General features: G+C 47.7%; 1 protein-coding gene across 2 annotated transcripts in view; it reads right to left on the bottom strand.

Annotated features, from left to right (window-relative positions):
- Positions 1–6,082: 6,082 nt before the first annotated feature.
- ST8SIA5 (ST8 alpha-N-acetyl-neuraminide alpha-2,8-sialyltransferase 5) overlaps positions 6,083–14,330 on the bottom strand; it is a 60,583-nt gene continuing 52,335 nt past the window's right edge. For both annotated transcript variants that reach the window (XM_081213088.1, XM_081213087.1), the window contains 2 exons: positions 13,405–13,497; positions 6,083–7,740 (listed from right to left, as the gene is read on the bottom strand). In XM_081213088.1, coding sequence (XP_081069214.1) covers positions 7,272–7,740; positions 13,405–13,497 — 562 coding nt within the window. In that variant the 3' untranslated portion in view covers positions 6,083–7,271. The remainder of the gene's footprint in view (positions 7,741–13,404; positions 13,498–14,330) is intronic.

Genomic DNA, 14,330 nt, shown 5'->3' with positions numbered 1-14,330 from the left:
GAGTGAAGCATTGCCAGCCCAGCTTCTGATGCTGATGCAGGGATTTATAGGTCATAACCAACACTTTGAATTGTGCCCAGAAGTGGTCCAGTTTACACCAAAGTTCAGAACTCAAATCCTGCAAATCCTCCCCCTGATCCGTTTTAAAGGTTTTGCTATACAGATGTTTTTTAAAAAGCACTATTTGCAAAGAATCCATTAATCTAGCTTTCTAGATTCTCTCCCCTCACCCATCCCTTTTCCTTACTGTGGACTGTTTACATTGCTATTACATTGCCAATGCTGCAGTAGCATCTCAACATCTCTTCCTGCAGCCTGAGCCCCCAATAAACTGGGGAAAGGATAGGGGCAGTAATATATATATATATTACTTTCTAGAAAGCGCTTCTAAGGCAGATAGAAGCTGAGAGCATTTCACTGAATGAAAACACACCTGGAAGAAATGACAAAGGAGAGAGAGCGGAATGAGATGAAGAAATATAACCAGCATCTTTGATCAATTGAAAACAATGGCTACCAAGCATATCTCTCCCTTTCCCTTTCCCTTTCCCTTTCCCTTTCTCTCTCTCTCTCTCTCTCTCTCTCTCTCTCTCTCTCTCTCTGTGTGTGTGTGTGTGTAAAGCAGGAGGTTGGGGGAGAAACTGGCTAGCTTCTCAGTGACCTCATTCAATACAAGGTGACTGCAGCAACCACGCAAAGCAAAATGAATTTACATCTGTGTACTGCAGAGCAACACTGGGTTTGATTAGAAGGAACAGTGAGTGACGTAAGTAAGCCTTAGTCGGCCCACGACAAACTCCCAGCTGTACACCCCTTCCTGCTAGGAACCAGCATCAAGGCAAGATACACGTGGTGGTGGGTCCTGAAAGGCATTGCTGAAGGAATGGCCAAATCTCCACTGCTCAGATTGACTGTTCTTGCTCAGGTGTAGGAGTATCTTTTCACTCTGCTGGGATACCATTGAAGGTGTGGCTTTTTGCATGCAAATGATGCGTTCGTCACTGAGTTATGTCACTTCCCCTAAAAGAGAGGTATTCACAGGGGCCAACGCCATAAAGAGATGGACTATCCCCCAGATGGACACAGATGTTGTTCTAAGCTGGTGATAATCTGTGCTTGGCATTACTGGCACCTAGTATGGGGGGGGGGGATACCCTGTTCACCCTGGCACTTAGTAATCAAAGGAGAGCAGTGGTGTAGCGAGGGTTGCCAGTGCCCGGGGCCACACAGAGGCAGGGTGACACACGCATTCAACTGCCTAACGGCATCTGCGTCACCCAGGAGATTGCAACTGCAGAGATAAGAAGAGTCATTTCATTGTATGGAGAGGTCACTTCCTGGTTCTCATGGAGAAGCCGTTTTCAATGGAGCCCAGCAATGGAAGCACATAGCTGAGGCAGCACCTGGTGTTGAAATTTTGTGCTTCCTAATAATTTTGCACCCGGAGCAACCCCCCCTGTGCCCCTCCCCAACAGCCACTGATGGAGTGTACATTCAACAGCTTGGAAGTTGTGTATGTATACTGAAAATGTGTTTGTATTAGGTTGTACTATTATGTTGCATCGCTCCCTTGGGCTCTTTTGGAATAAGTAAGAACAATAAATTAATCCAAGTATATAGTACTGCTATTATTATTATTATTATTAATCAGTTCAACACCACGGTCCATAATACAACACTAGCAACATCACCAGGGCTGGCAAACACAGATGAAACAATGGGACCCATTTTGCTGGCACAGTTGATGGCAGAATCAGGCCACCAGTTGAGAGAATTGCTGGATTTCTTCCTTCCTTCTTCTTTGACTTCACAGTTGCAATCATATCTAACTGTGCAAGCCGGTCGAGTCATCCCTTCCATTCTTCGCATTTCCCTTTTCGTGTGTGTCGGGATAATGGTAAAGGATTATCGCCAGCAGCTGTAAAGAGAAAATGTTCCCCGTTCCTGGAAATGGAAGTGGTGCTGAAAAGCTGCAATCAAAATCGATTCTGCCTGAATTCATCACCATCTTGCATCGCCGGAGCAATTTGGAGAGGGAGGGAACGTAAAGGCTAGATAAGCACTCCAGAAATGTCATTTCTATAGAATGCACATGAATAGACAAGATGCTTCTTTCACCACACAAACACACAATGCACCCCTACTTCTCAGGGCAAGTTGTGTAATCGCTGCAATCAAGCAAAAAATGGTAAAAAAGCCTTACAGTACTTGCAAGACTCAAAAGTGCACTCTTTCACTTTATGTTTGTTTGTTTGTTTGTTTGCTTGCTTAATTTATTAACTTTATATCCTACTTTTCCTCCAAAAAGTTCAGGGTGGCATATGTATTCTTTGGAGAGAGAGGTGTAATGAGAAAGAGAGAGAATGAGTATAATCATACAAAGCCATTGATGGGCATAGCAACTCACTTAAAACACACACAAAGAACCTACAATGTAACTTCTTTTCTAATTAAACTCATAGACTGCTTTATTTGTTAACTGTTAAATTGTCTCCCAAACACAGTGACACAATGTGACTGATGGAAAAAATACCCTGATTGTTGTTTTCAAAGTTATGGCTTACATCAATTTATAGGCTTTCTTTCACATCGTGCGGTCAACTGAAGGAAACGCACATCAAAAGGAATAAAATTACAATGTCTGAGGATTTCGGCAAATGGTTACTCAATGAAAACAAGGGCATTAACAAATCAGATGTAAACAAAGTGGATCGGTTCCCCCGTCCCCATCTACGTGAGGTCAAGAAGTATGAACAGGGCTTATTGTACAATGTGTTTTTAATGCATATTTCAAGTTGTGTTAGGAGCAGAAGGATAAACCTGTCTTTAAATCAGAAGCAAAATGGTCTCATCAGCATTGCTTCTCTCTCTCCCTCCCTTTACTTTCTCTCTTTATGAATGCCTGAAATAAATACAGTAGGCTTTAGAATGGATTTAAAAGAAAAAAACCTCACCCCACCTCAGTATAATGCGCAATAAACAAAACCTCAGGTGAAACCAAAAGCTGCTTTACTCTATCCAGTTTTAGCTGCTCAATATCCTTCCTTTGCAACCAAATAAAGCCACAGAACAAACAACCGAAATATGAAGAAACCCTCCCCAAATCACAAAAATGCTTCAGTCATGAAATTGCAATCCTGTAATAGTCAAGTTATACCTCCCCCCCCCCTTCTTTCAACCATTGAGGCTTGATGAGAAACAGGACAATGCTTTGTACAACAATGTCATGCCAAAAAGACTACAAAGCTCGCGGTTGTTTTTTAAAAGGGAGATCCGATTTTTCCTAATTAATAGCACCAGGTGACTGGCTGCAGAAGGGCTGGAGGTGCACTCTCGTAGTGAAGAAGACATTCATTTGCTTGTTCATTCATTCCAGGAGACTCAAAAGTGGGAATTTCTGTTACCTGTTTCATAGCACCAAGTGGTGCAAGCAGGCGAAATTCCCTCTTGTGTGCACATGGTTTAAAGCTACAGAATCCCTGTGCTTGCTGAACCGCACTTGGCTCCCTTTTCTCTCATTCAGAACCCTTTCAAATGTCTTTTTTTTATTGTGCATTCATGACTGTTTGTGCTCGCGATGGTATCGGGGCAGTTACACGCAATTTCACTTTCATTACCGTTTGCACCAGCAAAAACATCAGGATAGGCTTACTGCTTCATTCCATGCATGCCCTGCAACTTCCCTGCTGAAATCCCGTAACTTTTCATACCACAGATGTTCCAGTTTATCTTTAGTCTTGCTTCTGTTGCGCTATAATGCAAAAGTGCCCCTCTAGATGCCAATATTGCAATGGGGAAGCATTGCAGGGCAACTCATAAAGCAGAATGCCAATATCGTGTTGCAGAACACACACACACACACACACACACAGTGAGGGGGAGCCCTCTGTAGCCCTCTGACATGTGGGGAAGGAGATCAGCTGGGTCAGGAAAGTGTCAGGGCTTAATGGCAAGGCAAAGAAGGGAAGGGATGTGCAACTCTTTTTGCATAGGGTCACAAAATACTTTTAAGCCCCATCTACAGTTAAGTGACTGGCACAAATGGATCAACGCATACAATTCCGTCTCTACTGAAAAAAGCCATGTTTCATGTCACACTTTTGTACGACAAAGAACATTGGGTGGGGCTATGCAAATGAAGGGGTGGGGCTATGCAGATAAGCACAGGCTCGAGTCTCACTGGTTAAGGTCACAGGGTACTGGTTGTGCTTCCATTGATTGCGTACCCAAAAGTAACCCCCCCACACACTTTTCCTCTTCCACAGGGGTCAGCAGGATCCCCACAGTGAACAGTTAATGTGCTACATTGTAGGAGCTGCTGTGATGACAGCTTTCCACCCTTGAAACAGGGCGACTTGGGTGCAACATGCAGGAGGGTGCAGTGTATTTCTGAACATCCCCATGAGTCCTTGCATTAGACAATCCCTCCCTCTACCATGCCCTTTGTGGATTAGGACCCTCGTATTTACGGGACCGCCCCTCCTGGTATGCCCCGCAGAGGACCTCAAGGTCCATGAATAATTCTAGTTTAGAGGTCCCGGGCCCTAAGGAAGTCAGATTATCCTCCACCAGGGCCAGGGCCTTCTCAGTGATGGCTCCAACCTGGTGGAATGCTCTGTCCCATGAGACCAGGGCCCTGCGGGATTTAAATGCCTTCCGCAGGGCCTATAACACAGACCTATTCTGCCTGGCTTTCAATTTGAACTTAGCCTGATCTTTTATTCCCCTTCCTTCCCTCCCCCTCCCCTTTTTATGAAGACCACCCGCTCTGGGATCCCACAGCTAATTCTCCCCTGGTCTCCTCGCTGGCCCAAATAGGACTAATTTAGTGAGCTAGCCCTGGTGATCATCTAATGTTTATTGGATGGATTTCCCCCCAAACTGATTTTTGAATTCTGAATTTATTGTTATTCATGTTTTATACTGTATTTTATGCTGGTTTCTGTTGCATCGATTAAGTGTTTTAAATTTGTTGTTAGCTGCCCTGAGCCCGGTTTTCTGGATTGGGAAGGGCGGGGTATAAATAAATTATTATTATTATTATTATTATGGTGGTAATATTATTATTATTACCACGCAACCTATTATATAACAGGTATTTTGTGATCCATGGATGCACCACAGAGCAGCCAGCATGTCCCATGCCGTCGAACATTATTATTATTATTACCACGCAACCTATTATATAACAGGTATTTTGTGATCCATGGATGCACCACAGAGCAGCCAGCATGTCCCATGCCGTCGAACATTACTGGAAAGCAACCCTCCAATTCAAGTTCTGTCGGCTGACAAGCCTTTGGACATGTTTGGTACGTCTCACAGTGACAGATACACATGGCAATAAATACCCATCGGCTTACACAGAAAACATTTATGGCTTTCTAAAGGGAACCCGAGGGCTGCGGCTCATGATCCAGCTTCCAATTGAAGGATCGATGCCACGGGCCGCTTCCTGTGCATCAGCTGGTCGCATGAACCATCCCTCCACCACCACAGCCATATCATGAGAAACAGCTCCCAGCTACAGCAACAACACTGACGCCTGTGTTATTTATTTACAGTATCAGGTGCGCTCAAGGCTTTCAATGCATTTTGCAAAGGCAATGGTTTTCAGACTGCGTCCTGCACCACTCCGCTTGCACCTTCCAACGTGAACCAGAACCAAAATAGTTCTATGCTTTGAAGGTGAAGGTCCTTTTTTTAAATCCTTCTTTAACCCTAATGCTGTGGAGCTGGCAAGCAGACGGGAAGTGGTTATGGGGTGTTTAGTCCACAGTAAGTTGTTTGAGAGAGCAAACTGGCCGGGAGAGGAAAGAGACGTGTATTATTTCAAGGACCTCTGAACCCTGATCTTCCTGCCAGTGGTACTTATGGAAAACTAAAAGTGAAAAAGCAGATTTGCAGGCAGGGTACAAAAACAACGTCTCTTTGGCCACATCCGCACCACACATTTAAAGCAGCTTCTCTGTTTCCACTTTTTAAGCCCCTTTTCTCTCTTTATCTCTATTGCCCCTTTCTCTTTTTCTGTTGCTTCTTTTTCTAGCCTTGCAACTAAAAGGTAAAGGGACCCCTGACCATTAGGTCCAGTTGCAGACGACTCTGGGTTTGCAGCGCTCATCCTGCTTTATTGGCCGAGGGAGCCGGCGTACAGCTTCCGGGTCATGTGGCCAGCATGACTAAGCCGCTTCTGGCAAACCAGAGCAGCGCACGGAAACGCCGTTTACCTTCCCGCTGGAGTGGTACCTATTTATCTACTTGCACTTTGATGTGCTTTCGAACTGCTAGGTTGGCAGGAGCAGGGACCGAGCATGGGAGCTCACCCCGTAGCGGGGATTCGAACCGCCGACCTTCTGATCGGCAGGTCCTAGGCTCTGTGGTTTAACCCACAGCACCACCCCACTTAGGCAGCTATAATAAAAATCTTATTGGAAAAAATAAATAAATAACCCACATGGCTTCCCGCAAAGAATCCTGGGAACCGCCGTTCGTTAAGGGTGCTGGGAATTGTAGCTCAGCGAGGGGGTAAACTGCAGTTCCCAGAATCCTTGCCGTGGAAGCCTTGGGCTTGAAATGGATGGAGCAGACGCAGCCTTACAGTGTTTTTCTTGAGCATCCCCTGATGAGTGCTAGCATTGTCACACAAGGGCATTGGCACTACACCTTAAAAACAACAGGTCTAGATCCTCAGCTTTGCCAAGTACGCTCAGGTTTGGTGCGTTCCCGGAGGTGAAATAAGGAATCGTTACAGTGATGTGCTCTATTTCTGGCCTAAAACCACTAGTCAATGTGCTTCTCCTGTTTGTCACGGGCTCCAAGGCAGGTTGTGGATTCCTGCGGTGGAGAGAAGGTGGGCTTCAGCCCAAACAGCAGCCACCCTACAAGGCTGGCCAAGCGAGGGAGGGTGTCGTTAACCCCAGCTCATGAGGAACAACACAAAGCCTTTGAGGAAATGTATGGTTATCAAACATTATTGCATAAATCTCTCAATGTCGTTATATAAAAACACACCACTCCGCCCTCTCCGACACAGATTGCGCTGTGCCAATCCGCACAGCCACACGTCTTTTTCAGAACGTGGCATCTGATAACCGTACCACGGGGAATCTTTCACGAGACATGGATGCAGAAAGGTGCCAAGCAGCCTTGCAAAAAAAACCAGTTGTGCAACTTGGTTCTCGAGACCCAGGGCTGCCTGCGCATCGTCTCCCTTTCTTCCTTTCCTTTACACGACTCGGGAGTAGAACCGAACTTCCTCCTGTCCTGACCCCTCAGCAGCAAGTGCAGGCATCTGTGTGCACCCTCAGAATGCCTCTGCTGTGCATATGGAGGAAGTTGAAGATTTCTGAAGGCATGGCATGGAATCCCGGACGAGGTTTGACGTTGTCGTAGTAATGGTGGGTGATAAATATCCCTGAGGGGTTCATGGGGAAAGCCCAGAATCCAAAGAGGTGCACTTCCTCGCACAGCTCCAAGGCCGCCGTCACCAGGATCAGGCCCGTGCTGATGCGCTTGGCGCGCACCCCTTGAGCCAGCCAGTAGCGCGAGACGTTGATCAGGTACTGCGGGTGGAAGAAGTAGACGGCCTGCTGGGACTCAAAGTCGTCCAGGACGTACCGGACCCGGGTAGAGACGTCCGTGTTGCGGGTGTTGTAGAAAGCCGGGAGCAGGACCGAGGCGTTTTCGTATACCTGCAAGACCTCGAAAAAGGGCTTCCTCCACTTCTCCAGTTTGTGGAACCTGATGATTTGGGAAGATTAAAGGGAGAGCAATCAGGGAGACTGGAGAGCCACAACTCTCGCAACCGCGGCCAACGCTAGGAACAGCTTTGGGTTTGGGGCATCCTTTTCCAGGCAAAACAGCAGCAGTATAAGAGAACCAGATAACAGATCGGTAGGGTGGTCCCAGTGGCGTAGGATGGGAAGGGCCGAGGGCCATGGCCCGGGCGCAAATTTCTGAGGGGGCGCAACCAGCTGCGCCCACAAGAGGCTCCCTCATCGAGGTTGGAGCCCTGGGGAGGAAAGCAATGCCCAGACCGGGCCTTCGGACTGGGGTGGCGCTGCCTCCTCTTCATGGCCTGCGAAGGGACAACTGTGCGCACCCAACCCCTAACAATAATGATATTTAATTTTATTTATACCCCACCCTCCCGAGCTCAGGGCGGCTAACACCAATAAAATTCACAGTAAAAACATAATAGGGGGGAAAGAGAGGGGGGAAACCAATTTAAAATACAGGTTAAAATGCAATTTAAAATGCAGCCTCATTTTAAAGTAGCTGATAAATCAAGACCATAAGGGGAGGTGTCAGGGAACTGACATCGGAGGGAGAGGCGAAGGGGAGGCTCCCAGATGATGCTGGCGAAGGACCCAGCAGCAGGGGGAGAAACAGCTCAGTAGAGGGGGAAGCCATTCAGCGCAACACCAGGGATAAAGGGGGGCAGACGGGGGAAGTGGAGAGAGGGCTCCAGGACTCTTCACTGGACATCAGTGAGGAGAGCCCAGGTCCTCCGCTACCCACGCCTTCCCTGCGCAGAAGACTCCCGCGCAGTGAGAGGAGGAGGAGACTGGGTGTCAAACAACTTTTATGTTGGAAGAGGTTCAAGAAACGCCCACTGACGGATTCTGCCAGTGACTGAGGCAGCCGCGATGAGAAGGGGCTGTGCAGTCAGAAAGGTTTAACAAGGCAAATTAACCGAGAAAGGCACCAGCTTACGCACGAGTAACTCATACCTATTACAGGAGGGAAACATAAGGGTCAGACTGAGTCCAAACCAAAGGCCAGGTGGAACAGCTTTGTCTTGCAAGCCCCGCGGAAAGATGTCAAGTCCCGCAGGGCCCTAGTCTCTTGTGACAGAGTGTTCCACCACTTCGGGGCCAGTACTGAAAAGGCCCTGGCCCTAGTTGAAACCAATCTAACCTCCTTAAGGCTCGGGACCTCCAAAGTGTTGTTATTTGTGGACGTTAAGGTCCTCCATGGGGCACAGCAGGAGAGGCTAGCTGACAGGGAGGGAGGGAGGGGGAGGGTGCTGCACCCCCACCCACCAAGGAGGGAGGGAGGAAGAGGAAGCCAGGAAAGCACTGCTGGAGCCAAGTGCGTTGCCCAGGGCGCATCACTGCAAGGACAGGAGGGCAAGGCAGCAGAGTGATGCTCCTAGCTTCGCGTATGTCTGTCTTATCTCTGCTCCCAGGTTGGGGCTAGTTTGCAAGGAGACTCCACTGATTAGACGCTGGCCAGCGAAGGGACTGACTGCTGCCCAGTCCACCGCATGGGGCGCAACACTTGCCCCGCCTTGGGCATGGGCAACCCACGCTACGCCCCTGGGAAGAATTTAAATGTGGGGTCCCAGAAAGGGTTTCTTCATAGAAGGGGAAAGGGAAAAGGGAATAGACAGAAGCCTTTCTCAACTTGCGGGTCCCCAGATGTTGTTGAACTAATAATAAATAATAATAAATTTTATTTATATCCTGCCCTCCCCAGCCGAAGCCGGGCTCAGGGCGGCTAACAACAATAAAACAGTACAAAAGGCCAGAGCTCAGGGATGATGGGAGTTGTAGTCCAACAACATCTGGGGACCCACAGGTTGAGAACCGCTGGAATAGAGGATCAGGCTAATTCAAATTAAAGGCCAGGCGGAATAGCTCTGTCTAACAGGTCCTGCGGAAGGAGATCAAGTCCTGCAGGGCCCTGGTCTCGTGGGACAAAGCATTCCACCAGGTTGGAGTCATCACTGAAAAAGCCCTGGCCCTGGTGGAGGATAGTCTGGCTTCCTTAGGACCTGGGACTTTCAAGCTATTATTATTCATGGACCTTAGGGTCCTCTGCGGGACATACCAGGAGAGGCGGTCCCGTAAGTACGAGGGTCCTGACCCACCTTTCTGCCCTGCTGATGGGAGCCTGGCAGGGCACAAGATGTGGTGGTTCATCAATCTTTGCTTTCCCACCCAACCACCCACTTCTTCCCCACATGGCTTCAGGACTGCAGAGAGCCAGTGTGGTGTAGTGGTTAAGAGTGGTAGACTCGTAATCTGGTGAACCGGGTTCGTGTCTCCGCTCCTCCACATGCAGCTGCTGGGTGACCTTGGGCCAGTCACACTTCTCTGAAGTCTCTCAGCCCCACTCACCTCACAGAGTGTTTGTTGTGGGGGAGGAAGGGAAAATGAGATTGGTAGCCGCTTTGAGACTCCTTAGGGTAGTGATAAAGCGGGATATGAAATTCAAACTCCTCCTCCTCCTCCAAGAGAGTAAACCCTCTCTCTTTCTGGCAGCATGATGCTCATACTCTAGATATGCAAAAGAAAAACATGAGTGGGAGCGGGGGAGGATTAAATGGGAAAGGCCTCGCCAAATTTAACCTCTTTGAAGTCCTGCTGATTTCAGTGGGCTTGAAATCAACAGGAGTTAAAAGGCCTTCGGCGTGGGTAGACGGAAATATGCATTATATCAAATAAATACAGTATATATCTGTACGTTTTATTGTGAGATCCAAAAACCTGGAGGAGGAAGTAAGTTAGAACGGGTGGCATTATCGCTAGGCGTCCTTCTTCGTAGCAAAAGAAAGAGGCAATTACCCGGAGGTTGAAACAGAGAGACCTGTCATCACTGAAACACTGGGTTATCAAGAGGTAGGATATATTGTACAAGTTGAAACTTTCAGGTATTAGTCCACTCCCCGTATTGAGCTTTTTTGTACACTTCTTAGAGGTGATAGCAATTAAGCAGCACAGAAAAGGTCAGAATGATAATAAAAAACAGAGAGGGTAGATGAGGAATTTTTTTTAGTGGAAAACAGTCCCTACCTATTGTGCTGCTATTTGTAAAGCTCAACACCAAAAAAACTAAGATCATAGCCACTGGTCCCATCACCTCCTGGCAAATAGAAGGGGAAGAATGGATGCAGTGAGAGATTTTATTTTCTTGGGCTCCATGATCACTGCAAATGGTGACAGCAGTCACGAAAATAAAATCGCCTGCTTCTTGGGAGAAAAGCAATGACAAACCTAGACAGCATCTTAAAAAGCAGAGACATCACCTTGCCGACAAAGGCCCGTATAGTTAAAGCTATGATTTTCCCAGTAGTGATGTATGGAAGTGAGAGCTGGACCATAAAGAAGGCTGATCACCAAAAAATTGATGCTTTTGAATTATGGTGCTGGAGGAGACTCTGGAGAGTCCCATGGACTGCTAGAAGATCAAACCTATCCATTCTTAAGGAAATCAGCCCTGAGTGCTCACTGGAAGGGCAGATCCTGAAGCTGAGGCTCCAATACTTTGGCCACCTCATGAGAAGAGAAGACTCCCTGGAAAAGACCCTGATGTTGGGAAAGATGAAGGGCACCAGGAGAAGGGGACGACAGAGGACAAGATGGTTGGACAGTGTTCTTGAAGAGACCAACATGAATTTGACCAAGCTGCGGGAGGCAGTGGAAGACAGGAGTTCCTGGTGTGCTCTGGTGCATGGGGTCACAAAGAGTCAGACACGACTAAGCAACTAAACAACAACAACACCTATTGTGTTTCTGAAAAGCCTCTCCTCCTCACAGAGGGGAGGTGTTGTGAGTGGGGGCCATTCCCGCATCAGCAGGGAGGTGTATTCGGCCCCCTGCGTCCCTTTCCCGGCTGCCGCGCCGTACCCACCAGGCCAGCCAATAGGGTTGGCTTGGGGGCGGGGTCTACCTGCATTCAAGCAGCCGCGGCACCACCGCGCCTCATTCTGCTCAGCGAGGCGGCCCTGTTTCGAGACGATGGCGTTCATTTGTCTGATCAAGGAAACGATGTGTGGTTGGCAGCTATCATCAGTTGCATTAGGGATTGGTTGCAGCTGTGAGGATATTTGGCAGCGAGCTTGGGTGGCGGTTAGGCATTGGAATATTTGTTGTGTGTTGGTGGGCAGGGTGTGGCCATCATCTACCTCTCCCCTTGTTGGGTATTCCGTTAAAGGAATCCGGTGGTCGTGGATCCTGATGCCCTGCTGGTGGCTAGGGCGATGGCACTGTTGCAGGAACCCCCCCCCCCAAATCATTCAATTTGTACAAACACGACACACACACACACAACTTATGCAACGTTTCTGTTATATATTCATAGTAAATCAACTGTACATCGGATTTATGCTGGTCCACGTTTATTTTGCTCCATGAAGGAAGGACTATCAAAGGGGGATGGTTTGATACAGGACGGCCATAATCCCTTGAGCGTACCAACACGTAGGCAGGAGCCCTACCCAGTTGGCATGCCAACCTTGATGGTCCCAGACAGAAGACCATCAGGGTCACAAAGGACTTGCATATGGGAGTGGATACAACACAGACTGAAACAAAGGACAATGATCAGATCTTCCCTCTGGGGGCAGGAAACTGCCAACTCCCATTTGTCCTCTGGAAATGACTCATGGGGAGGGGGGGGGAGGAGGAACCAGCCAAGTGACAAGATACTCAGGTTACCTCCACAACTCCTCCCTCAACCCCTCCTTTTTGTGATATATTTGTGATGTAGTTGTGATGTAGTCTTAGGGGTGTAGTTTGGGGGGTTAGCAACTAATAAAAGTTGGGGACTTTTTTTGTTCTGGGCTTCCATCTTGCTTCATCTTGTAGTGGGTGGGAGTCCTGTCGCGACAGTCTACAATAAAGACCAAGCCTACAGGCTGCTGTTTTGCTCCAAATTGTCCTGGTTGGTGTCTTTGTTTTTTTGTCCAAGGGAGCCCTCGGATTCCTCCATTAACAGCACAACCCCGGTGACATCAGGGGAAGCTTCCAGTTGTATTTGCATCAACAAGCTCCTCCCACTGGTTGTTAACCCTCGAATGACTCTCTGCTGAGCGGGGTGGAGTCATATATAGATTGTTTGATCCAATGCCTAAGCCAATACCACTCACATGCTGTAACCAATAAATTTGTGGTCTTCTTTAGCCCATTAACCTAAAATACATGTGTCCTTGTGTCTTATTTACCACTGGTGGAGGGTCCTCAACTCACAACAACAAGGTACTATAACTATAAAATTTATTGGGAGTCTCCCAAAGGCAGATAATTAGCGGATTTATTTGCATTTCTTTTTCTCCTCTCTTTTGAAAATGCAGAGCATCAAAGGATATTGCTGTTTAATGCATTACTTATTGTGGATCTTACTTTTTTCAGTAAGGAAGAAGAAAAACATCAGAAAAGGAGCAGGTGAGTTGTAGGGAGGAAGTCTGCAGGGACCTTCTGAACACATTTGCCTCGCTGAGAAGAAGGCCCGATTTTGTTCTGATTTCCAGTTGCTATGAAATTACGAAGTCAAGAGCAAGAACCGCCGGAGCTAATAATAAGGCGCCGTTGCTCCTTTCCTGAGGTTTGTCAATTTCGCAAAGTCGCAGGAGGAGGAAAGCGTGGGCAGAAGTGGGCAAGGAAGAGGCAAGCAACTGACCTTTCGGTGATTATGCTGGGGTTAACCGTCACGACGTCCGTCTTTACACCAACATCTACAACGTATTTCTCAGAAATGGGAGGCAAATTGCACCTAGAAAGGACAGAGCAACAAAGAGGCCATTATTATTTCTCTCCTTCAAGGAGCTAAGATGTGTAGGCTGAGTAGACTGAGAGAGTGAGTGATCTGGCTTAATGGAAGAGGGATTTGAACCTAGCTCTCCCTGATTCCAAAGGTGTTTTCCCCTTCTGCAGACTGCTTCCTCTGAAAGGAATATCTTCCTGTACCCACTGATCAGCAGGTTATAAATCATGCTCTCAGCGCCACAAGAGAAATGACCCATCAGGAGAAGCCATTTTTAGTGGCAGCCCTCCATTCTCCACCTCAATTAAGGAGATTTTTAAAACAGGCACTCTTCAGACATTCCCCTCGGTCCTCTTTCCCTCCTAGATCACTGTTTCTCAAACTTGGGTCTCCAGCTGTTGTGGGACTACAACTCCCATCATCCCTGGCCACTGGTCCTGCTAGCTAGGGATGTTGGGAGTTGTAGTCCCAAAACAGACCTAAGCTTGAGAAACATCGCCCTAGATGTTCAGCAGAAATATTACCTTTATAGTTAATTCCATCATCCAAAACATTTCAGAAAGAGTCAACAATAGGGCCGGGTGCAGCTTGTGATTCCTTAATGTACAACATTGTTTAAAATTACAAAAAAAGAGGCTTAATGGCCTCGGTCTAGTATATCTGAAGGAGCGTCTCCACCCCCATTGTTCTACGTGGACGTTGAGGTCCAGTGCCAAGGGCCTTCTGGCGGTTCCCTCACTGCGAGAACTGAGGTTACAGGAAACCAGGCAGAGGGCCTTCTCAGTAGTGGCACCCGTCCTGTGGAACGCCCTCCCATCAGATGTCAAAGAGAACAACAACTA

This window comes from Podarcis bocagei (genome assembly GCF_964188305.1).
Source record: "Podarcis bocagei genome assembly, chromosome: 11".
In the NCBI taxonomy this organism is placed as follows: domain Eukaryota; kingdom Metazoa; phylum Chordata; class Lepidosauria; order Squamata; family Lacertidae; genus Podarcis; species Podarcis bocagei.
This window is presented reverse-complemented; position numbering and strand designations above follow the sequence as displayed.